The 26,472-nt window shown below is 44.3% G+C and overlaps 1 protein-coding gene across 1 annotated transcript in view; it reads right to left on the bottom strand.

Annotated features, from left to right (window-relative positions):
• The window catches only part of TET2 (tet methylcytosine dioxygenase 2), a 68,358-nt gene that overhangs the window by 12,723 nt on the left and 29,163 nt on the right, over window positions 1-26,472 (bottom strand). The window contains exons 2-4 of the mRNA XM_072335878.1: window positions 6,779-10,151; window positions 4,517-4,607; window positions 1,011-1,104 (exon numbers count right to left, since the gene is read on the bottom strand). Coding sequence (XP_072191979.1) covers window positions 1,011-1,104; window positions 4,517-4,607; window positions 6,779-10,151 — 3,558 coding nt within the window. The remainder of the gene's footprint in view (window positions 1-1,010; window positions 1,105-4,516; window positions 4,608-6,778; window positions 10,152-26,472) is intronic.

The following is a 26,472-nucleotide window of genomic DNA, read 5'->3' as shown; positions in this document are numbered from 1 at the left end:
AGCAAGAGAATAGGGAAACTCAGCATTCATGTGTGTGCGAGGTTACTTCTACTTCTCTCTTCTGCTTTGTTTCTGGTAACACACCACTTTTCCCACCTGGCAGCATAAGCCAGGGCCACCCTTTCTGTTTAATGAATCTGACACTGAGAGGGCAGCGTGCAAAGCCACAGAGGTGGGAACCAGCTTTTCTGATTTAGCAGAAATATCCTCCCGGATTGGCATGGTGATACAAGTGACCCAGTTTGATTAGAGGGCAAAAGAAAGCAAGGAGTGAGATGCCTATGTGTGCAGAGCTGCACTTAAGGCAGCAGAAAGAGACCAAACAGCCTGACGTGGGAGCTGTCTCTCTTTTCCTTCCTTACTTGAACAGCTAAACTTGTAATCTGCACCCAGTTGTCTGGCCTCACCTGCCCCTACTATGTGGAAACATTACAGCAGTGAGAGGAAAGCAGCAGACACTGCTCAAGGAGAAGTGTCCCTGCTCCTCGGTGCTTGTGCCACTGCGGGTATTTCAATAAAGGTGCAGGCTGGCATGCATAGAGACCATAATCATGGATCAGTTTTTCCTCATCCTGCCCTTCTCTAGCCTACCCAAACCACTCAGTAATTTGTGCCAACCTAAGACAGTGTTTGCTAAGAGGGTGTACTAATGCCTCTTGAGCTGGGAGTGCATTTAAAAAATATCACAGCGCCGTGCTTCCCGGATTTATTTGTAAGCTAAAATTAAACAGCACTGAGAACATGTGATGTCATGAATCTTAAATCCAAACTGCCTTCTTCTCAGGTTTTTGTACATATTTGGGCCACATTTTATTTCTGCTATTCTCCAGGCAACTTGAGCAAATGCAGCGTGAGAGACAGCGGTGGGAGCAGGCTGTGGGCCTCTCCTGTGGTGAGCTGTTTTAGGTTTCCCAGTGTCAGCTAACAGAAGGACATCACTGCCGTTTGCTTACATGAACCATCGTGCCAAACTGGATGAGCGTTAACATCTGTGGACATACATCACTTACCCATTTAGCAATTGGACATCCTTGAGAACTTTTGCCTTCTTTCCCAGTGTAGACGACCCTCTCAATCCTTATAGCTTTACCCTTCTGTCCAAATCTTAAACAGACAAAAATATGCACAGTAAGCAGATTAATCTCGTTCTATGCGGGCACGTTTGCCAGTTTTATCTTAAAAAATAAATACTGTGAGTTATGGGGAAGGGCGTGCAGTGCTGTTTATCTTGCTGGTTTTATTGTGATGGTGGATCAATACATTGAAAGAGGCAAATGGCTTTCATACATCACAGCTGAGTAAAAATCATCCATAACACATTAATATTCCCAAGCAAAAGCTGTAACTGTTTCCCTGGAAAAGTTGTTAGAGATAATGACATTCTGAAAAGTGGACTTGAAGTCCCTCCATTTTGGGAAGGAATTCTATGTTTTTCTTCAATTTCTGGGTTAAATTTGAAGTGGTGACTGAAATTTCTGTAATTGTCATGGAACAGCTGGCATGCGGCAGTCACTCTATTGAATTTTCTATGCTTGTTTCTGCCATAGATACAGTATGAATCAGTTAAGCCATGATTAATTTGCTTGATGTCTATCTCTTTTACTTTATCATCTGGTCATAAATTGTAACTTATTTACTTCTGCCTGACAACTGTACAGAATTAGGATCACGAGGTGCCCCTGGTTGCTGCCATTTGTGGGTGCCTTTTTGAGAATGAAGCAGGCAAGCTCGATCAGCATTCAGTCCAGGTGCTGATGCAGTCAGGGCCCACCTCCAGAGGCAAGTCATGCTTTGCTCAGACAAATTACACCTTTCATACCCTATGATGGGCCAATGGGAAATATATAGCAAATGCTAAGTGAAGCAAGACTTGCGTTAGCAAAAAGCATCAGACCTGTTGAGTGTTTCTGAGCTTATTCTCCCCCCAGGGCTGCTGCAGCTGGGGTGCCCCACCTGCAGAGCCCAGGGAGGAGCACACTAGACTGAGGTGAGCCTTCTGCTAGGAACCTGTCTGCCAGAGACCTCAGGGGTTGCGATCCGTGTTGCAGATCCAGCTGCGGTGCTGGCTTGGCAGCATTTCAGAGACTGGGCAAATTCCATCTCCAGCTCCCTTTCTTCAATCCTGCTGCTCCCATTGGTGTGAAATACATGTATATTTTTTAACATAACCATATGTGGGGACTAAATCATAATCTTCTCCTTCTTTGCCTGTTACCTGTGGAGCAATCAAGCTAGCTTCTTTTCACTGTGCAGCCATATAATGCTGCTTTGAGAACTTTTGACCTTTCATCCCTCTGGTTTTTACCCTAAAATCTCGGTGACATATTTAAGAGCAAATACTTGTATTTAAACTTCTGTCCTGTAAAGGAAATGAAAAATACTTATTTTTAGAAGTGATCTCATAGTGAAATTTCAGTGTCACAGGAAATTATACTAATAAAATCAAGTTGTACTATGCATGTTCTGCAGGCAACTGTTAGATCACTTTTTCCTACTTGGTCTTGGATGTTAGCATACACTTGTTTCCTTAATTAGCCACAAAAAAAGCCCAACATGTTTTAATCTTAACATTTTCTACTAGTTTGCTAATCTGGACTGCAGGACAACTGTGGGGATGCCACCAGAGATCTGTCTTGTGCATTGCACACTGCAAATGAAATAGGCCCCATCTCAAATCTTTCCAGCTGTCACAGACGGATTTGTGCCTTATAGCTGCTTTCAGGCCAAAATCAGAACAGAATTCACTGAGCATGAAGTAAGGAGTGGGAGAAGAAAGCACATATCCACCAGGGATTCTGCAAGAAATTTGTTTGAATTAAAATATCAACTATAAGAACAAACTCAAGTCCTGGTTTGTTTGGCAGTGCTAATACCTTAGAAGTTGATTCATATTTGCAGGAAGCCGATTTAAAAGTGCTGAAGTTGTGATTAATGTTACCAACTGTACACGTGTGTTTGAGAGAATCTTTCGAGTGTTATGTTTCTTAGGGATACAAAATCAGAAGGAGCTCTGGAGTTCTTCTGTCGTGGCATCACGCAGCTGATGCCATACGAACAGCTGTGAACCAGCCACGGCTTATTGCTGTTATGCTCTGCTGAGCCTGGTCGAGTATATAAGCACTGTATCTGTAATCTCTCAGGATTTCCTTCTGCCAACATGAAATGAAATTAATATGGAGGGAGGTAAGACGAGGTCAGTATTAAGGATGAAAGACTGCGTTCCAAAGTCAAGAAATGAAAAATGTTTCATCTCTAATAATCGACGTGATGACATGAATGACTTTCCAATTTTATTTACTGTTTGTGAATATTAAAGAATTAATCAGTCAGAGCTTTGGAGATAACAAATTGTAAGAAGCTTCCCAGGAGGGTCAGCGCTCACTCCTCCTTTGCAGGAAGAAGCTGATTTATGTAGCTTGCATGTGTTCCAACTGCTCATAAAGCTGAAAACTAGTGCTGGGCTGAGCACCAGAGTTACAGGGAAGGAGGTGCTAAGAGAAAGGATCTTAGGGCTAATCACTTGGAGATAATCCTTAGGATTTAATGTGCCCTTAGTGGTCCATGCTCTGTGAGCACAAGCTAGCAGACCCTGCTGAGAGGCTGTTCTCCTTAGCTCAAGACACAGCACCACAAAGGCATCTATTTGCTTTCAATGTTCAGAGTTTTAAGGTATTAACAGATCAAATTCCCATCTGTCTCGGACTTACTGGGGAAATTTTTTGTTTGCTTGTTTGTTCACGAGGGAACTGAATCCTCAGATAGCACTAAAAATCTGGCCATTAGCATCCATGCTTCCCAAAATCTACAGGTAATGCAGAATTCATGGAGCCAAAGTCACTTTTGTGTGACAGTTTTACATTTAAATACTTTAAACGCTGGTGGATTTTGTACTTGTGCTATGTATCTATTAAGGGATGCAACGTGATAGAGAGGTTATCCACAATCGAGATAAGGCTGTTTTTGTGCAATACTCCAAGGGACAGAGATGTTTTGTCACAAAACTGAATATTGATTCTTGGGCTGAAATCCTATCAATAACTTTGTTCCACCCCTCTGGAAGTGACAGAGTTAGATTTAGCCCATTAGGGTTGTGCCCTATACTTAACAACTGGGGCAAAGAGAAAGAGAGATGACTGCAGTTTGGTATCCTGCTCTACGTCTCCCTTCCACCTTGGCATTCTTGCATGCAGGGGGAACACCAGGTCTGTGCCTGTTCCTGCAGCCATTGCCAACCGCCTGGCTTGGCAGGCTGGTGCATACTCGTTCCTGCTTGGGTTTGCTGGCGCCTGTCTCCAAGCGCGCAGCCCATGCCAGCCAGCAGACTATTAGCCCTGTCAAATATTGTGACTCTCTGGTGAATAGCACAGTGCGTCATGTTGGCAACGCTGGAGTCGCTAAGCCTACAAGTAATTACTTGATTTGCAATTGTTTATTTCTTTATGTGCAAAAGCTGGAAAAATTCTGACATCCACAAAAGGATAAACGTTAATCTGCCCTGTGCCTTTGTACTAATTACCTTTCTTCCATGATTTCTCTAATAGCTGCCACATTAGGACCGGCTCCTAGGTGGGTATAGAAGGGACCTTCATCTTTTTCAATAATTTGCTCTGTTTAAAACAAAATAAAGGTTATTACTTTGAAGCCTAATTCTTTAATGTAAATAAAAAAGTAACATTGCAAAGCTTGCATTTAACTGGTTAGAAAACTGCTGCATGGGTCTCGGGTCCATTTGCAAACACTTATGTCTTAAAGTATGCCCGTGTAATTTGTACAAAACACGCAAAGCACACAGCTAGCTCTGCAAATAGCTGCGATACAGACTGTGTGCTTTTTGCTAGCACAAGCAGTTGTTTCACATCTCAGGCTGTACACTCAGATTCAAAAGGCCATTTTCCTGTTATCGCTGATCAATTGTTTCTCCTTCTCCCATTTCCTCCTCTCCTAATATCTAGAAAGGAGGATAAACAGGATAATAATGGTAAATATTGACACTTAGTGAGTTGTACAGTACTTGTTTTTCAGCAGACGTGTTACAGAGCAACTTGCAGCTCCAGAAAGTGCCGTTAAGGCTATACAGACTTTCTGCCACCCACAGAAATAAAGAAAGAATGTTTGCTGAAGGAAACCCCGCACAAGGCTTAGCCAGACTGCTTGCATGATACAAATGGGGCCTCAGCTTTCTGTGTATGGGTAGAGCCATGCCAGCACTGGCAGTATCAGCTCTATGTTGGTTTTGACACTGGGAGGCAAGGTGCCGTAGCCAGAAGGAAGCGTCTGGGCTCTGCCTGGGTTCAGGGGCAGCCAGTGGGGTGTGTAGATGTGGCTGAGGGGTGGCTTTCTGTGCTGCTGTCTCCAAAGGCTGAGCGAGGTGATGCTGCACACAGCCTCTTGAAGCACAAAGAAGGCATGCTGTAAGCCTGGATGTGTCTGTGGGGAAATAATGTAGCTTACACCTCCTTAACAAAGAAATGATGGTAGGACAGAGCAATATGCTCTATCAATGGCTCCGTGGCATTAGGTTCCTCAAAGAGGACAGGATCTGAGCTTTGTGCTCCTCTGTTTCCTAAGGGGTAAGCTAAGAATTAAAACATGAATAGAAAATAAGCTCTTTTTGCTTAGTTAGCAGTTAAAGTTCTGGCTGAAAAAGAAAAAAAAAAAAAGACAAAACCCGGAAGAATGAAATAATTGCCAGAAAAAAAGTTTTGCTGACTACATGGGAGAAATGGCCTTCAAAACTGAACAGCTTCAGAGCTTTCAAATAAACTTACATGCTGTAGGTTGTTTCTTATAATACAAAAAGAAACAGCAAGAACTCACTTCCAGGCTTCTCCCTGGGAGCTCTGGAAATCCATTATCTCCTTTTTGCTCCTATGTATCATCTTGAGCATTTGAAAAGGCAGTTTTCAAATCTGGCAGTTTTGAAGGAGCCAAAACGCAGCCTCTTTTAGTTGGTAAGCAATTCCAAGCTGTTAGGAATGGTACGTGAAACTATAGCAAAGCTTTGACTTTTTTCTTGGCTGCTGCTGAAGCGCTTCTTTTGCTTCAGTCTGAGTAATTCCTCCAGCTGCAGGGCCTGGAAGTGCCTGTTAGACCTGGCCACGTGCAGCGTAAGTGCACGGAAGCTCAGGCTATGGGGCTGTGCCTCACACTCTGCTTTTCTTCCCTCAGCTCTATTCTTCCAGCTTGCAGGGACTGGGTATGCTGGGAAGAAATACCAAGGGTCTCCTTGCTGCTCTTTCATTGCTGCCTGTATAGCTTCTTCGAGCTGCTGTTCTCTTTAGCTTTGCAGTAGACAAGTGAGTGAGGGGGATGATAAACTCATGCAACAAGTGAGGAATAATCTGTCTTCCCTTTTTTGCTTAGGTTTTACCGAGGCAAACTTCAACAGTCTCGCTGTTAGAGCCAAAAATGGAGTAAAGATCATAAGGTTTGGACCCGAGACGTGTTTTGTAAATGCCATATCTAACCTTGACAAATAATTAGATTGTAATGTTATGACCCGCTTTTTATCAACGTGTTGGCGTTACGTGTCTGCTGCTCAAGGAGAATGGAAGTGAGGGAATACATGACTGCCCACGCACATTCTGACTGTAAAAGCAGTGTAGAAAAACTGCTGTAAATCTTTACTTGTTGCTGTTTTAAAACCAAACCAAACCAAAAAAACAACACCAAAAAACCCACCTCCAAGAGAAACATCCAACTAACTCTACAATCTGAACCCAAGGCTAGTTTTCTTGTTGTGAACAGCTTTGTCTTTAGTACATCTCTCAGCACTTACCAACACAGCTGCAAGATGGGAAATCATACTGGGTTTTGGCAGGTGTGTCCAATAAATTTTTTACAGGAGTATCCAATAACTTGGAAGGTGAGTCTAAAAAATTATTGAGAACAGTTCCAGCTGTTCTTTTGGTCGGGGTTTTCTCAGCAGACACATTTGCTTGCTGTTCAAAAGTCGGGGTGTGAGTATCAAATTCTGCAGCACTGGTGTTTCTGGATAGGATGGTAATAGGGCCTGCTGTTTCAACCTTCACGTGTTTAGGTGATTTGACAGTAAAAGTCTTGTGATCAAACAGTGATTTGACCTGTATCTGTTTTAGCTGCTGTTCCATTGTTTCGATGATGCTCTTTTGTTGTGTGTTCTCACAGCCAAAGTGCTGATTCTCTTGTTTAATTGTTTTTTTCCACATTTTGTTTTCCAGCTGGGCAGCTGATAGACGCATGCAAAAGTTAGACTTTGTGCCAGCCTCAATTTTGATTGGCTTGCGTGCTGCACTGGCGCCAGTCTCGGTTTTAGTTTGCTGGTATGCTTGTTGCTCCTGTTTCTGTAGGAGATGCCACCTTAGAGCAGCGTGCTTATTGAAATCCTTTGGGGTTTGGCTCTGCAAATTACAGCCTCTCTGATCTTGTGAGTGTGCAGGAGTTTGCTGGCTGTGCGGTAAGTACCGCTGGGGCATCGGTGTGGCCTTTTGGCTTGGGGGATCTTGACTGAGGCTACCACCGTAGCCTTGTGGCAGCTGTATAACTGAAGCTTGTTGGGACTGTTGCTCTTGCTCTCGAAAACAGTGATTCACATCTTGCTTGGGGGGCAAGTTATTTGAGAAATACTGCATGTGTTGCAAGTCACGCACTTTGTTTGCTCCAGAGTGTTCAAGATTTGTGGCATTTTCCTTCTTCTCTGACATCAAGTGCACGTTGTTTTGGCAGGGATGCTGCAGACCAGCACTAGTTTTCTGGCTGTAAAGGGGAGTTTTGTTGTTCACGCTCTGTACCTGCTCTAGCCCTAGCTGAGGGCTATGCAGTGGGAATGCAGTTGGTTTCATGTACTTATTCCCAGTTTGAAAGCCCTCATCTGCTCTAGGCTGACTGAAGGATGTCCTGTCTGGCTGCTGCTCTGCATTGCTTTGGGAATGGGGAATAGCTTGGGGAGGTTCTTTACTTTTCATTTGCAGAGCCTGTTGCTGGTTTGGAGTTAGGTGTGGACTGCACGGCATCTGTGTCTGCTGTGTCTGCTTTTGGAGCATCTGCTGCAAAATGTGTGAATGCAAGAACTGTTCGCTTTCCCCTGTCTGAGGATTCAAGTGCTGCTGTTTCAGTGGGGCCCCTAAAGGCTGTTCAATTTGTTGTTCAGGTTGTTGCTGGAAATGGAGCTGCTGTGGAGGGTGCTGCTGCACTCGGGGCTTGAGCAGGGAATCCATCTTTGTGAGTTGTGGCTGTGGTGAATGCTTTTGGAACAGCAGCTGCAGGTCAGCTGTGGGATGTGGCTGCAGCTGGGAGCTCTCACTTTTGTACTGCAGGGGAATTTGTTCTTGTTGCATTATCTTCTGGCTCTGGGGCTGTCCCGATGGCCCCTTTAATGCATCAGGACTTCCAGCATACTGTTTCATATAAACTGCTTTGGATGCATTTGCCTGGTACTGAAGAATTGACCGCAGTAATGCTTCGTTGGGCTTGTGGGGAAGCTCTCCCTGCCGGAACGGCGTGGAAACCAATTCTATCCAGGCTGGCTTTGAGTAACGCTGAGGCTGTTGCACAGACTCTTTCACTTGGTCCTTTTCTTTGTCAGGAGGAATCTCAGGTTCTCTCTGTCCTGGGAAACGCTGACACAGTTGAGGCAACTCACCATCGCTTCCGCACGCATGCAGGTTTTGGAGGGGAGGCTCTGATGGCGGCGGCGGCATTTCTTCTGGGTGCTGCTGAATGGAGGCGGCTGCAGCAGCTCGGGGATCACTCTGGCTGACTTCATGCTGCGACGTTTGCACCTGCTGCGGAAGCCTTTGCTGGGGGTGAAGTTGCTGTTGGCTGAGGCCGGGACTTTCTGGCATTGGTCCCTGCTGTTGCCCTTTGTCCTTGATCTCTCCAGGAAGAGTTTCATCGCAACTGTTGTCATAGGAATGGCATCCTTCTTGCACCATGACGGACAGTGCACTGTTCATTTCTGGAGCAGGAGGAGTTGAGGAATCTTTGTGAAACATTGAGTTCTGTGTAAAGAAAGCACCATTTTTTTCTGCTTGCTCAGAAAACCTTTCCAGTGCAGCATTCTGAGCTTGCAGGTTACTGCTGGAACTTAGAGAGAGGTCTTGATTGGGAACCTGCCCTATGCTTCCATGAACAGCACTGTTTCCTACAGATAACCGGTGTGTATCATAGCCTGGAATCTGCTGCTGTAGCTGTAGTTCTGGTTTCTGAAGTGAACAGCTACCTGGCAATACAGGTGGCTTACTGGAGTTATCAGCACCGTAGACCTCAGTAACCACTACAGCTGGCACTTGAGGCAGCTCAGAGTTTGAGGTCTGTGGGGAAATGATCTGCCCTGAGGTATGGGATGAATGCGTTGTCTCATGGGACAACTCTTTAGTAGCCTGACTGGTAATGGCATTGCTATGAGATGTGTTCTTCTGCATTGCTATGGAAACATGTTCTGGATAATATTGAGACAGTGTTTTCTCCAGGAGTTCACCATGCATGCTGTCCATGGAAGAGGCAGAAACTGTAGCACCATTAGGCATTGGCACCGCCTTGTTCTTGAGTAGTAAGACAATGTCCCTGTTGTGGCAATTAATGTTTTCCTGCTCCTGCTCATCCTGAATCAGGAGTTCACGAGGGTCTTCTGAACCAACACTGTTGTATCCTGTAGACGGCATCAACTCTGAAGCTTCATTTTCTTGTCCTGTCTCAGATTTCTTCTCACTGTAGCAATTGGAGATGCTTGGTTTTTCATAGTTATCCTCTGGCTCAGCTTTTTCTCCATTTACCTCTTTGTCTTGTTTCACTTTCTTGCTCTGCTGAAGTCCAAACAGAGAGGGCTCACTAAAAGTGCGTTTTATCCCACCATTTTGTATATATTTGGAGCATACTTTCTTCTCTTGTAAAAGGTCAGGGCTAATGCGGTGGTTTGGGCTTTCCTTTGCATGGGGCTCTCCATAGTTGCTCTTACTGAACAGCCGCTTGTGGTCACCGTTAACTTCGACCTCAGGCCTCTCTGTTGCTGGAGTTCCGTTCTGTAGCTTCACTGCAGAAGGTTCTGCCTGGCAAATGTGAGAAGATTGTGATATTAAAAATGGACTCAATCTATTGCCGTCAACATGGTTGGTTCTGTCCTGTTCCATCTGGCCTGCTCCGGGGCCATCCACAAGGCTACCCTCTGAACGTATCTGCAAGAGAAAAGAAATGGGGAAAGCACAGGTCAGCTGCAAGTTCACTGAGGATAGCAGATTGCCATCAATTCCTACAGCATTCCCACACCTTCATCCCAACTGGTTTCCACACACAACAGCAGCTCACAGGCACACCTTGGGGAGGTTCGCTACCCTATCAGATTTTGCAGCCTTGTGCCTCCCCTTGCAGGTTTATTCTTCAGGATGAAAAGAGAGAAAGTACGGTGTGGTTCCTTACCAACACTGAGCACGCAAATAGATATTTCACTAAAACATCTCTCATAATGGTGGAAAAAAAAAAGTATCTGCTTTTGAATGATTTGCATTGGCTCCTCTGTTGTCGCCCATTCTCCTTGGTGAGGCAGAAAAGTCACACGGAAACCCTGGTTCCCAGACTTGGTGCTAATCCTGTTATTTGATTAAGTGTGCCAAACCCCTTTTGTGTGACTTGAGGGATTATTGCCACCAAGCTTGCCAATTAGAGGGGAAAACCTCCCTTTTTCAGTCTTCAGCTGTCTGACAAGGTCGTGTGAAGCTGGCATCCCAAAAGCATACATACGCAAGTGGCAAAATCCACACGTGAGACAAAACCTCGCCTGGTTGCGATCTTTTCTGACAGTTCAGCATCTGGGTAATGCTGACAGAAAGAAATTAAGAGATTTCTGAAAAAAAAAATTTGATGGAAATCGTATTTTTTTCAGGTACCCTTTTAAATTTAGGCTATAGGCATCAGGCATGACTTCAACTCTGCATTTGGGTTTTGAGCTGAGCCCCACAGCTGTGGAGCTAGGATTTTTCCTTTGTTTGGACAAAAAGTCCCATTTTCTTCTTTAAACTATGCATTTTATTTATAAAATCGGGTTTTTCTTTGGATAACAGTACTGACAATGTGCAGTGTAGAAATTCCATAGAATGACAATCTAATCCTGTTCACATGGATCTTCCCAAGATTCACAATCCCACCGCTAAAGCCATTGTTTGACTCTGCATGTAATTTATTCTTTGTTGGCTTTATGGTTCTCAAACAGTCACAAATGACAGAAGACAGACTGGCAGAGGGTTTTCCAGATGTGAGACTGCAGAGAAAATCTGAACTTGTGCATGCCTTTGCCCTGAAGGTTTTCATTCTTAGTTTGCATCAAGGGGAATGCAAGCCTTCTCCATTACCAGGTCATTCCTGGCTGGACTGCAGAATCAGCACAAGCATGGCACGTGTCTGTTTTGCTGCTACGCAAGAACAAAAACTTCTGTCATCACATTGCTCTGCTCATGTATTTATCCTACAGTAACGTAAAAAAACAAAACAACAAACCAAAAACCAACAACTAAAGATCTAATTGATATGGTTCTCAGTGCAGTATTCCTTTGCTCAACCAATATGACTCTACAATGCTTTTTAAAGTAGCAGTATTTCACAAGATTGGTTACTTCCAGCAGAAACATCCTTGCTTGTGGCTCCAATTTTGCTATCAGGACAATTCGACCATAAATTTTGTTTGGCAAGCACCCAAACAACAACCTGGCTCCACTTCATCCTTATCCCAAACTCGGTCTTACACTCACTTTTCGCCTTCCAAAGTTCATTTCTTTCTGTACTGAATTTATCTTTTATGTGACAGAAGATTCCTCTCTGCGAATAACAGTACTTTAAAAAAAAAAAGAGGTTTTGAAATGAAAGCTATGAATAAGGAGATGGAAGAGAATATTTGACCGTCTTCTCTATTTTCTTGACAAGGTAAGGCAGGTTTCTTCCCTTCTACATATATTCTAGCATACCTCCCCAGCTAGCTTTAAAGTACCCTGAGACACAAGCCTTCGCTTCTTTCCTGGGGAAAGCAGCACAAAAAGGATCCTTTTGATGTGTCATTCCAGGCAAGGCAGCAGAATTACGCTCCCACAGTGTCTCAAAAATAAAACATCAGCCTAACTTGAAAACCATTCTTTGCCTTCACACCTTTCATACATATAAACTGCAGCCAACCTGCAGCTCAGACACAAGCACATAGGCTGCTTTACTGCACAAGTATGAAATGAAATAAAAGGAACCACGGTAATTAACACCATGCTGTCAAACTGTTCCTAAAATATTTGTTTCTTTTTTTAGTCTAGCTTGTTGTATTCTAGTGTACTGTGTGGTTTACAGCTTAATTCCCCCTAGATGTTTCCAGACAATCTTTCTTCTCAGCTCCATATGACAAGCCCACCTTTTGCTTCCAAGCAGGGGCTTGACTGACTGCCTGACTGCTCTGATGCCCCAAGGGGCACATCTGTGCTTCAAAAGGGAGTCCGAGGTGCGTGCTGTCCCTAAAACTCACAACATTATTTTCTCTAGGTGGCTGGCGAGGATAATCATTCCTCGTGTTGGCAAAAGCCTCACAGTGTGAGCCAACCTCTTCCCCTGAGCTCTGCTCATCTCCAGTGTAGAGGGGATTGTCTTAGGCAATGCAAAAGACAATGTAAGTACTTGGTTCTTCCAAATACGAAGTTAATTCATTGATTAAAAAATGCCGGATTTATGTTCTTCAAAGTGCAGCTAGGGTTGTTACGCTTCATCCTCTGTCTGCATTCAGTTATTCACAATCCTCTCAAGCTGCATCTTAGTGCAATTCTTGCTCAAGCAGTTACAGATCACAGCAATTATTTGTAATTTAAAACTGGCACGTGGCAGCTGGGCCTTTCTTACTGGTTTTAAACTAGGACGCTGTGAAGATGCCTTGGTGCTGCTGCTCAGCAGGCCTGGGGGGCCTTACGAAGTCTCTGCAGTCATATGAGTTCTTTGCACATCACGATTGTTGTGGGGTAACAGGTCTGCCCACCCAAGGGAACCTTTCCCTAAGCCTGCCTTTCCCTAAGCACAGCAGTTAGGCATTTCTCTCTCCCCATAACTGTACTTTATTCAGACCATTTAGCAGCAATACGTATTCTTCCTCGGCTATAATTCATTAGAAATTCAAGTCACATCAGCAGCATCTGTGAAACAATTACTGCATCTAGGACTGACTCTGCAGTCTAATCCATCATAATTATGACTGGCCTCTTTGAAGATGCCATGATGCGTGACTTAAATATAGCACATTACTGTGCAAATGGATCAGCATCTCATTCCACCAATATGCATTCAGGTTATAATTCAGTCCACTGCTGCTTGACTTTCTCAAATACAAGCCACATACATTTATTTCTCCCCACATATGGGGTGCAAATTGGAAACCAGGCACTGAAAGAGAGTTAGAGATTTCCTTGGTTTATGGGCAACTTTGGTATATTCCTGCTACCTCTACCAATACATCAAAACAGAAAAGCTGTGTAAGGTGCTGTTATCCAAGTGGCAATAGAAGTACTCCTAGCTACACTGATTTTCATTCCTGGAAAACCTTTCTTTACTTTAAACCAGATCCAGAGATTCATACCTTGTTTTGACTAGTGCCCATACCTCGGGAATCAGTGAATGCAAAGCAGCTCAGCTGATCTAATGGACAAACAGGCACTGCAGGGCAGCATGGAATTCTGCACAGCCAGGCAGGGAAGTGAATTTACCTTTATGTCTTGCTAAAGTGCAGTTTGGTATTTTCTCCTTACACCCTCTTGCTCCTGTCTGGGTACAGCAGTTGGCTTCACCGCTGGCTTAATTTGCAGTGTATTGCTATGTGCCTCTGTACAATTGCTTCCCTCCTCAGAAGCTCACGCTGTGGGCAAAGAGGTCCGAAATTCCGAAATTTGAACTGCTGAGTGGAAAAGTTTCTGAAGCGTAGAGCTTTGGGTTTTTTTTCCCCTAATTCAAGGATGAATGAAAACTTGAGAAAAGGCATAAGCAGAGTGCTTCCTACATGCAGCCACTCACACACAGCAAAATCAAAAAGCTCAGTTGGCAGACGAATAGGATATGCCTCAGGTTTTAACTCTGAGCAGCCTGTAACCCCAAGTTCAGCACCGATGGCCTACCGAGCAATAAATAAAATCCCTCTGTACCAGCTCAAGTACAATCCATTAGACTGCAGGCAAACCACTGTAAAAACTTCAGCACTAAAACTGGAAAATTCTGGACTTGTATACACACAATGTTGTTTCTGGTTATCTTAGCACCAGAGTATTTTCTTTCTAATTCTGGAATAAGATGTATAAGGGGTTGTGATGCTCAGCCCCATGATTTATAGCTGTGTGGCTATCATGACATGTCATTTTTCTCTGGCCTGGTGAATTAGCAGTTACTTCAGATGTGCTTTGGGTAAGTACCTGTAAGCGAGCAGCAAAGGTTACTGTAGGAGGAACAATGTGCCGTTAACTCAGACCCCTTACGTGTGATGCAACACATCCAGATTTCTTACTAAGGAGACATTTTCATTATTACTGTTGCACATATGGAAACTGTTTGTATAGTTTAATGAGTTTTGTGTATGTTTTGCATTTTTGGTGCACTGTGCTTATACACTGAGAAGCAAAACAAGATTCCCCATGGAGACCAATGAGGAAGGCAAGACCAGGAACACCCACTTGCCCACACTCTGGGGTTTTATCCTTCGCAGAACAGCTTCTTCCCAAGCCAGCACTGCTGGTGGTTTGTAATAAATGCCATGCCACAAAAAAAACAGACGCCATGTTGGCCTGCGAAGAAGGTGTTCCCTGAGGATTTGCTGTCCTCCCTACCAGCACCAGTGCTGTCCCACTGCAGTGTGGCAGTAGAGGAATGCAGTATAACCTCAACGCAGATGTTGAGGAGGCCCCAGCAGGACAAATGCAGCCTATTGTTGGCTGGGCTCCGTGGTTGACACTGGGGTTCTTTTGCCCTGCGTTTAGCTGTCTCTTCATTTGGATGGTGTGTTTATTCAGTGCATTAAAAATGCTTTGTAAGAAACATGCCTAAGGATGCAGTGCATTCACTGTCATTTTAGGCCTTTGAGTTGAGATTACATTTCTTTCTAAAATGCATATATGTCTTGTTTTCTCACTGTAGCTTTATGCAGCAGTTACGGGGTTAATCTAGAAACTACTGGATGAGGCTCTGTGGCTGCATTCTGCAGGAGGTCGTATTACATGAATGTAATTGTCTTGTATTTAGATATACGAATAATCTGTGTCAAACTGGAAAGAAAATGTGGGATGGTAAAAATTTGTTACCTCATTTATAGTTAATTTATCCTTAATTTACAGGGGAAATGGTGACTGGTGTATAGAGATATAAACAGACATAAGGGAATGAAGGGCATGGAATTTGTGAAATATGAGGATTAATAATTCATTAAATCTCATCCAAGCCAGAAGCCTCATAATTCATGCATTTTTAAACCAACTAGTGCTAACCCTCTTCAATTTATTGACACCAGTACTTGCATTTCAGTGGTGCAATGATCCAATCGCAGAAGCACTTGAATTGGTTTGATTTTTTGACCTTAAAGCAGGCAAGAGAGTAAAGCTAAACTGGTTGGTACAGTGATTTCCCCCTGCCCTATTATATGCCCATCACTGAGACTGGATACTGCATAACACCTACACAGGCATGAAAAACTGCACTCCCTGACAATTGCATAAAATCAAGGAGAGTGACAATTAAATGCCTCTACAGCACAGGTAGAAAAAAAACACTTATGTGAAGGGAATGAATTCAGGAATACAAAATGCGAGTAAACAGGAATTATAATGTCACCTCACATAGCTCTCCTGTCCCTATTTTTTCTCATTAATACTTCAGACGAGCTTTGCACCTGATTGTACCAGGCAGCATTTCTAACAGAAACACGCAGCGCTTCCAGTCACTTGCCATGCCAACTCAGTATCACTAGATGGGAACCGTTTCCCAGAAGCCTGATCTTCAGGAGCAGGCTGTGTATAAGAGACAAAAGGATCTTCCTGCTGCAAGAACCAGAACATTCAGGCCAAGGCTACTACCTTCTCTTGTTCTTGCTGTCTGGAACCATGTTTCTGTGGTTTAGATCTGGCATATACAGGCGGTGTATTCTGGCAGACCATCACGTCACACCACAAAGCTGAGGATGCTCAAGTAAGAATAGTCAAAGTGAGGTGTTTCCATTCAGCATCAAGAAAAATGTTGGGGTGAGAAAGTAAAGCCAAGTCTTTCTTTTCTTCCCTTCACCTCAGCCAGTTGTGCTAGGTTTAGGTATGTCAAGCTATGGCTGGCAAGGCAGAGCGGGTAAAGTTATCAGGTGTATGGGCACTGAATTAATTTCTTGAAACAGGGTAGAATGCAAAAGATTATTTTCTCTTTGGTACTTCACCTACTCCATGTGTCAATTGGTAATGCTGATACTGGCGGCTGAAGAATATCAACTATCCGAAAGCAATAACTAAGTGCTGATGCTGCTCCGGCTGAGCTCTGCAGCGCAGCGTGCCTCTGTGAGCATGGGAGCTTGCCAAAATAAGCAAGCGTTGGTGGCTGAACTGCTCTTCAAGACACACTTGATGTTATCAACCTGCCATTTAGGGAAGGTTACCAAGAGGTCAGTGTCATCATTATCTTCCAGTTTCTGTGATCTTTGTCCATCTGGCTTCAGACCTGGATGTAGCACAGATTTCTTTGGTTGATTGCTTCCTGACAGCGGCTGAAGGTCGGTTCGGTTCTCCATAATGATTTCATCACAGCTCTTGGCAGAGTTAGGCAATTCCCTGCTAAATAGCGCATCCTCCTTAGAAACCAGAAGCAATGGGTGAGATGTTCTTGGCTCTCTTCACTCCTTTCTACAAAGAAGTAAGGATCCAAAGGAAAAAACAGGACTTGAAGACCTGCTACAGATTTCAGTATTTTATTGTGATGTGTCAGTAACAATGGAAAACGGAAACAGAAATGGTCCTGCTTGGCATCTGGAGAGAAGAAAAGCAATCAAAGAGAAAAAAGTGTTGTAGGCAGCAACATTCTCAGAAAACCCATTTACACAGCTCTGCTTTCCATCATCCTTTTAACTTCAATCAGGAAATCCAGTTGGGTCTCCCAGTTTTGCTGAAAACAGAACTCTGGATGAATCATACAATTATAGAATCTTTGGGATAGCAAGGGACCCTTAAAGGTCACTTGAAGTGCAGCTATCTTAAATTTTTCCTCCAAAAGTTGGAGGCGAAGGCCATGCTGAATGGAGGCTGTGGCCAGAGAGAGAGCATAGTGACCATACTGGGGCCAGTTCCTCCAAGCACTGCTCCAACAGATGTCCCCAGGTGACAAAGCATAGCATTTGTCCCTTTTGCTGGCCTCACTTGTGGCAGTCTGTAACTCCAATGCATTCCTCTTTCACCACAGCGTGCCAAAGGCCGGTGCTGGGAATCCCTGGGCAGAGAGCCATGAGATGTCGGTGTGTCCATCTGCGAGATGCTGCATGCCAGTGCTGCTGGGCTCCTGCTTTGCCTGGGGGTTTGCTTCCAGATGGAGATGACTGAGCAGCTGAGCGAAAACAAGGGTACAAGCTTTGGAAGGATCTTGCACTGTTACAATCACTGTGTGATTTGATCAGAAACTGTGTTTTCTTGCCCACGTGTGATGTTTTCTTTCTGCTCTGTCTGTGCCTTGTATGATAAGCAAACCTATGGCTCATAAGCATATCGGAGAAATAGGTTTGTGAGAGGCCTCAGGAGATAAGTGCCATGCTCCTCCACGCCAGGCAGCACTGGCCAGACCTGTTTTAGCCCAACCCCGAGTGTTCTCAGAGGTCCCAGATGATGCAGATTCCTTGATAACCCAGTTACACACAGTGCTTCATTAACCTTATGTATTAGCTTCTCCCATCCAAAACAAACTCAAACTGTCTCTTCCTGTCTATCACTGACTTGCAGGGCAGTTTTTCCTCCTGTGCTATGGCTATTTTCCCTGTGCCACTGAAGGCTTATCAACACTCCCCCTTCAATCAGAACAAACAGCCCAGTTTGTGCCATCTGATCTGCTGTCCGACTGCATCTCTGTGCACAACAGCTGTTTCCTGACCAAACGTGCCAAGGTCACACAGCAAAATGCAAGGATCTGTTCCTTGGAGTGCTCATGCACACACTACATTTTGCTAGACTTTCCCTAGCTGAGGACATCTGATATATAAGCAGCTATAATATAAGCCTGTAGACCGTTTAAAACCCAGTGTGAATTAGACTGGCTCTCCTTCAGTAATTAAAGTCTCAGTTTTATTCCCTCAGCATGAGAGGAACAGTGTTAATTTCATTGAAAACAACAAAACCAACTCATTACTTCAAGCGGTACTTTACAGTGGAGGCTGTTTCCTTGAAGACTTTTAAAGACCTTCCTTGAAGCCTCTGACTTCAGTACATTGCAGTCCGTGAACTACTGGCACAAACTTCTCTCCTGATTTCCACCGTTTCCAGGGCATCACAAAAGATAAGAATCTTATGCATTTTTAGAGGTCTATTAGAAGATGCTCCCTGGAGCTACAGTTGCCATTCAGGTTCTCTCTATGTTTGTGTGTGGTCTTCAGGTTTTTTCATGTGGGTTACTGCAATCCACAGGCAACAATGGTGTGGATTATCATGTTGAAGCCAACATGGGGAAAACAGCTACAATTGCCTCTCCAGATGTACAAGAGATGAAAGGCAACGTGTTTTTGATGACTGTAGCCAGCTGACAACCCGGGAGCAGTGGAAGATCTCACCCTGATAAAAGCTCGGCTCAGGAAGAGAAACATGGTAGCTGATGCTGCCTTGCCATGGCTCTGAGCATGCAAATGCCTGGCATGCATACAGCCACCACCCTGTTTGGTTATGGGCTGGAGATGGAGAGGTGGGACGGAGCTTTGCTTTTGAATACTCAACAGGCTAGTCTGGAAAGAACTTGGTCATCAACCAGTCTTAGATAAAATGGCCTGGGGCCCAAACAAATTGTACAGCAAGAGACACCCTCCACATGCCATGCCAACAGTAGTCAAGGAATTAGAGCCTAGCATCTTCAGGCTGGCCTGGAAAACAGATTTTCTGTAGTTGCCTTCCTGGCTACAGTAATTCTTATCCCCGCACCATGTCATTCTAATTTTATGTTTCTATTATTTAGCAAGAGTTTTTAGCTTTTTCTTTACAAGGCTGCTACTAATCTATCCTGGGGATCAAATTATGGGCTCTAGTTTGTTCTTAAACAAAACCAGGGCAATTTGAGAGTTCCTTCTTGTACTGCTATATCCTCATTTCCATGGAACTCGTATTTTATCTATAGCCATTTAAAGCTCTTTAATATCCAAGAGTCAATGGGCAGTACGCGAGTAACTTCATTTCGTGGCAGGAAGCATTTACAGGGCTCCTAGAGAAGAAGGCTTACTGCAGGGAGGCTTACTGCATTTGCCTTTCCGTGGAATGTCTCTCCTGTGCTTCAGGGATACTGGAAGCCAGGAACAAGCTGAGATTTCACAAGCAGGATTCCTGTCTAAAGACAGAGTTCTACCATGAAGGCTTCCCCCTTCTACCAGCTTATAGGATTGCATAAAAATTTGGGATTACTGTACTGAAAAAGGGCTGGAGTGCCAGAACGAGCTGCTGTTCCCACTTTCCTTTAATTTCCAATAATTCAAAGCACATTCTTTCTCCTGTTTAAATTTTCCTCTTTATGGCAAGATGCAACATGAAGAGACAGAAAATTCACTGCCGCCAAGCTGAAAGAGAGGGAAAAAACCCAGCAGACTGTGTTTTAACTCTTGTTAAGACTTTCAGATACGTGTGGCTGACGCTTGGAAGAGCGGTATTTGAACAGTCCTAAAGGGAACTTCAACACTCCTCTCCCTGTCGTTCCTTTTCAAATATTTTCAAAGCTTTGAAAACAGTTGGTCGTTCTTCATTCTGGCGACTTGCCATCAGCTACTGTCGGCTCCAATCAGTTCATGGGCTTCCAAGGTACCCAGTAGCCAAGCAGGCTTGAGAGAGTTTGAGACTAATGAAAGACCTTTGATATTTGGGGATACGGAGAGCTACAGAGGAACGGGTAAGTTAAAGGAAGCGTTGCCAGTTCCCGCAAAGCCTGCCTCATATTCCCAGTCACGAGATAGCATTTCACTAATTGATTATTGTCCGTCCGTAACATAGCTGTGCTTTTAGTGCACAAAGCAGCAGTGTGGGCAAAGAGCTCACCATGGTACAGTGCACGCTTGGCCTCTTTTAGAAAGCTGGAAACTACGTACAGACCTGAGATATTGGACTACTTCGAATGGAACTCATTAACTGTAGCTGGGACTTTTTTCAGCTAAGGTAAACATCTTCGCTACAGGCAGTGAAAATTAATAGAAGCATTTTAAATGTTCACTGTTCCTCCAAAGGGTGGCAAGCATGCTGAGGTCGGGTGCCTGTGTTTGCTATTTAGATATACAACTCCACAGGAGGACCCGTTCCCACAAGTCCATAATGTCCTGGAATGTTAGTTGCACCTACAATTAGAACTAAGCACGAGATTGGAGGATAACCTGGACGAGTGACTTGTACGACCAGAACACTGTCTGCTCCAGTGTAAAATACTTGTTTGTTCTTTTGCGTCCCATCCCTCACACACCACAATATAACCAGGCAGCATAAAATATGAGCCTGTGCCTTAGCTCTTCTGGCTTCATTGAAAATATTCAATGTCTCAAAACAGCTGCTACTACTTAATGATATTCTGGTAACTCAGGCTGATTTCTTTTGTTATACTCTCTGAAGATTAAATTTTGCTCTGGCCTCCATTGCCTGAAGGAGGCCATTGTAAAACAAGATACTCAGAAATCAGCAAAAAGCTAAACCAGAACACCAGACCACTTTAACTCAAGCAGTGCCGCTGCCAGTGAGTTCAGGATGCTGAGATCCTGCTAGAAGAAGCCTAGTACTGTGGGCTGATGGCTGAGGGACTGCTTTACAACAAAATGAGCGGCTTTGAAGAAGAACATCTCCATGATAGACTAAGAGGCATTTCTTTGATGTTAAAGTTTTAAACCTGGTTTGACCAAACTGGCTATCAGGCAAATAATTAGATGCTGGTAAGCACTGTTGTTGCTTTAGGTGGTGGGAAGGGATTTGCTTTGTTTTACAAGTAACCCATTGGAGAGAGCTCGCATCTGTCGAATGCTGGAAAGCCTGATCAGGATTACAAAGGAAATTGCTAAAAAAGATTAAAATATGTGGTCAGCAGTAATAACTCTTAGTCTACTGTCTCCAATTATGTTTGTGTTGGAGGAAAGTTTGGGGGACTTCAGATAGCAGCAAGGAAGAAAGAGAGGTTTTGAGAGAGGTTTTCCGTGACAAGGCTAACAGGAAGAAGTGGATGGGGATGGGAGAATGTGCTCCACGGGGCTGCAGGAAGCCAAAGCTGAAGGAAGGCAGCACAGAAACAAGAACCTGCAGCTTGAGGCAGACTATGAGATTAGTCCTGGGGCTGAGAGGACTGAGGCTGGCTGGATGACCCAGCCCAGGTCCCTTTGGTGTCTGGCTCCCACCTAGGCCAGCCTCCCTGGGATGAGCAGCCACAGGAAATGATGTAAACTGGGAAACAGCAAGTACCTGGGGTGAGGGGTGAAACTAAGAGCTGATGCTCTTTTTATGTGTAATAAAAAGCTTTCCTTTAAAAAACAGCAAAGGGATGCTTACAGAAGAACACTGACAGTAACAAGGAGTCAGAGGAGGACTGTAATGAAGTTCTGACAGCAGCATTTTATTTCTATGGTCTCTGTTTGTCTACTGCTTAGAATTTTAATAGAGATTCAAAGGCCTAAAGAAGGCAGGAGAATCCAGCTAATTCCTGCAGAGACGGCTGATGAGAAAAGCCTCCCTTCTTAATTGAAAGTTTAAGCTCTTGCTTTGCAACTACGGCACTCATTTTCATGTAATTGAAATACTTTGATCCCAATCAATCTTCAGAGGAACTCTCCCGCATGAGCCTCCTAATCTTCCAGTGCAGAGCAACTCCACATTTACTTGATCTAGCAGCTGCAGCCCTGCCCGTGGCAGGGGAGTTTAGACCTGATGATCCTTGAGGTCCCTTCCAACCCAAGCCATGCTACGATCCTGTGAGATGTGCTCATTTGACCTCGGGTACCAGCTGCAGAATTTCTGAAGGCACTGCTCTGAGGCTGGCTGTCCCTGGAGAACCCTGGGCTGCTGGGATGATGTGGATGCACGACCACTCTTAGCCTTCATTTTGCATTGCTGCTGGAACAGGGCAGGCACCAGCCCTAGCCAGTCATTTTGCTCATAAAGGTCACACCACCAGTGATGCTGAGAAAACCCAGCATTTGGAGAACACAATCTGTCAAATGTTAGTGCCCCTTTGGGTAGCTGATGGGCATGAGGGGAGTCTGTACCTGCACAGTTCTCGTTCTACATACCTAAAACAGATGGATGGCCCAGCATGAGGAGAAGAGACTGAGCACCTGCCTGCCCAAACTGCATCTTGCACATGCATAAGGCAGTGCCAACAGACTGTGTGCAGCTCTGCATGGGAAAGCATACAGCATGTAGCACAGCGTGTAGGATTTTTTCCATACCAGAAATTCAGGGATAAGCTAGTCTTAGACATTGCAGAAGAAACAGCTACACTTCTCAGTATCAAATGAACTTTGCTGACTTGAGATTTTAGTAGATTTTCCATACACTGACTGAAGAGAGGGGCAGCTGTAACAGCTCCTGTTAACCCTTTGTACTTCATTTGTGGCCTTGCCATTGTTTCAGATTTAGCTTTAGGTAGCTTTCACATAACACACAGCTACTTAAATAAGTGCAGAGTGATTTATTGCTCTATTTATGCTATCATTTACGTGTACGCGGAAAAGCAGACCATAAAATGCAGTATCCGTTGCCATGGTCAGGAAAGCTCCTATTGGCTAGACCAGAGGCAAGATTTTACCCAGCAGCATTACAGACTCTAGTAACTTAGAGGTGCTGCTTTCCATAACAGGAAAAGTAGGCTGTGGTGGTATTTTTCATATTGGTCATGCCCCAGTAACTCCCACAGTGCTCTTCTTTTGTAATACTGAGACTTTCTTTGCATGATGACGTTTATTTGCATTCTTTGTGTTCTTTGCTTGATGGGAAACTCTTCTGTGAGCTTCTTTCTTTCTTCCTGCTTTTTATTTATTTATTTATTTATTTATTTATTTTTATTTTAATTTTTTGGTAAACATTTGATTTTAAGGTCTTTTTTTTCCTATATTCCACATCTTTTCAAAGGGGAAAAAAAGAAACTTTGTCATTTCTGACTGAAGAAAAAAATGATGGATAGTATTAAGTACCTGACCCATCCAGAGAGCAAAGATCAGTCCTCTCTTTCACTGTAGCTGGAAAGTGTGTTTGACAAAACCATTCTGTCACATAGATCACCTGCTGGGAAGAGCTGCACAGTTCTCTCACTTGTTATCTTTTAGTTGTGGCACCAAGCGTAGTTAGAGTCACAGCATACGACACATTAAAAGTTGTACATTTCCTCATTTAAAACTAACATGCACCACGTGGCTACACTGCAGTGCCATGCCCTGTACAATGCTACTCCTGAATGTGTATTCACAAATCAACCCACAGATCTGTGGCTGCCTCGCTGCATGTAAGGATTCAGCACCTGAGGATTTGGCACTGCAAAGTCTTCTGTAAAAGGGTTACTCCTAAAAGACACCCCAAAGCCATAAAAGTCTGCATTTTCATATCCCATACAACTGCAGACCACAATCGGCCTGTCTTACGAGCAGAACTGCAGAATGTTTTACAGCTGGAAACCAAATCAGCAATGGAAGGGCACAAATCTCTCTCCTCAGTTTGGCAGTCCTCAGAGTTGAATTGATTTTATTGTTTTCATTTCAACATTGAGAGCTGCTGAGGAAGGAAGAAAATGTAGGCAAATCTTGTGCTCATACTGTTTGTCCTGCAGCAAAAGTTCTGTGTGCATTTTTCTTTTGTTTTTACGAGTTTTAAAACCATAATCCTGACCATCTTTTGGGGGGCGAGGGAGAAGGATTATTTTGTAGCTATAGCATCTTAGAAATGTAGCAAAAGAAACATGTCATAATGAAACACAGTAACTACATCTAGTAGCAAGCTACACAAGTGGAGCAGCGTGCTTGTTACTCCAAGGGTAAGCTCTGTAACAGGGCTCAGTTCAGAAAGCAGGAATCCCTCTAGATGGGCACAGGAGTTGCAGAAACACAGAATCTTTTTCACGGCTGACCTTGAGGGGCTGCCCAGGGACTCAGTGGAGTCACTGTGCCTGGAGAAATGTTGGGTATATATTTAGATGTTGTCCCGGGGGACATGGTTAGTGTAGAAATATTGGTGGAAGGTTGGACTGGATGATCCTGGAAGTCTTTTCCAGCCTTGGTGATTCTACGATTCTTTGCTTTTCTCTCGAGTTTATGGGTGTCTTCTCAAGAAGTAGAAATTAATGTTCTTGCTGTGCACTGAGGAGATAAGGATGGTATCACAAGGGGAGGGAGCCGTGTTTTCCTAAAAGGTGAGTTATTTAAGGAGGGGGGGGGAAGGATCTGCTCATCAAGGGTGAAGTGGCAGAGATCAGCGTTCAGATTGAAACTTCTGTCATAGGGAAAGAATGGGGTGTTTTTTTCCAATCATCCGATGAAACGTTCATTTAACAGAGAAGAAAAATACAAATGTAAGAAACCTTCCCGCGCCCGGGCTGAGCAATCCCTCAGAGGCACTAATGCCCTGAATAGATCCTGCTGCAGGCAGGTAATGACTTGCAGCTCCCTGCTGCAAACAAAGCGCTCTGCACCCGCTGCGTGACAGCTGCAGGCGCGCCGTGCCCGAGAGATGGCACAGTTATTCTGAGTGCGGCCGACGGGAGTTTATCTGAGGATAAAAGAGGGAGGGATTCCCTCCGCAAGGTCAGTGCGGGAGAGGGACGGGCTGAGCAGTTGTCTGTGCTCACCAGCTTTAATCCAGGCTGCGCTGAGCAGCTCCAGCGCAGCGCAGGTTGGGCTGGATGCCGCAAAGGCCATCTAGGAAGTCATTCGCTGTTTTGTTGATATTGGTTGTTGTTGTTGTTGTTTTGCTTTCTCCTTTATTTGTATGGAAAACAAACGCTCGGGGAGTTCCTGAAGGGAGGTCACGCTGCTCCTCCCATAGGGTGCACTTGGAGCAGCTCTGTGCTGCCGACCTCGGGGCTCGCGGCACTGCACCGAATGCCCTGATAGTCCATAAATTCAGATGGTCACCAGAGATAATGTTATGTGCTTGCAGAAGAATGGGCCTTTGTCCGAGTGAGCCGATCGCTGACTTTGCTGGGAGGGGGAGGGGGCTGTCTCCATTTCTGTGTATTTCTATTCAGCTGCTGCAGAAACTTCCCCATCTGCTTTGAATCTACATTTTAATTTCAAATCTAAGCAAGAAATGAAGCAAGCTGGCTCGCTATGCCTGGCAAAGGACGGACATGGCAAGTTGCTGAACCCAAAGCTGTTCCAAAAGCCAGGAATGTTGCAGACTTTAGTGCCAAATTACCTGGCTTTGTGCTCTGCTCAGTCATACGATGGTCACCATCAGAAATGAGTTTTGTTGGTCTGTTCTTTAAGTGCTGCCAGTGGCTCAGCAATACGTGCTTTCTTTGTTGTCTTCTCTGCTAGGACAACACGGTTTCAGGATGTGACAAGGTGAAAAAAACAACAACAAACCCGTGTCGTTTCTCTGGAGAAAGCAGGCAATGGGCATTTCCTGCTCTCCTGCACAACTAAGGGGATAGACGAGTCAGAGAGCACAAATTAAGTTGTTAATTAGCCTTATTCATAAAGCAATAGCATGAATTCATGCGGTGTGACACGGTTTTTGTGACTAAGAGTAGAATCTCACATGCGTAGATGCATATATATGCATGTATAGAAATGCTCAAGGACTTGTTCGTGCTGTATGAGCTGCACAGTCCGAGTTCTCGCTTGCCTCTCTCAGAGCAGGAAATTTTATCCCTAACTGTCAACAGGTGTCAGAAACAGAAGCAGCTGGAGCCAGAGCCGTACAAGATTCCTGTTCTGATCTGATAAACTTGCAAATAAACCACATGCAAGCCGGCAAAGGCTGATGGTGGTGCAGACCCTTGGCTTCCTTCTGTCCTGTTCTGAGGGCTGTAGCAGGGGGATAGCGAGCGATACATAGGCTAGCTCACAGGCTGATAAGAAGCAGAGCTGCCTCTTAAATAGCTCGCAGCTGAAAAGAATCATAGAAATGCGAGTTATTTGCATCACATTCTAGACTGAGTATAATTTAAGGGAATTTTTTTTGTGATGGAAAGAAAATGGACAAGTGAAACTGTTGAAGCAAACCTAAGCTGCTAGCTGTGAGAAAAGACAGAAAGGGAGAAGAGGGTTTACTGTGAGCTGAAAAGAATTGAAAGATGCCCATTCAAACGCTTCATCTGCCTGCTAATTTTAATTAAGAGTCG

This window comes from Excalfactoria chinensis, chromosome 4, assembly GCF_039878825.1.
Source record: "Excalfactoria chinensis isolate bCotChi1 chromosome 4, bCotChi1.hap2, whole genome shotgun sequence".
Taxonomy (NCBI): Eukaryota; Metazoa; Chordata; class Aves; order Galliformes; family Phasianidae; genus Excalfactoria; species Excalfactoria chinensis.
Note: the sequence above shows the minus strand (reverse complement) of the source record. Positions and strands in the feature narration are given on the sequence as shown.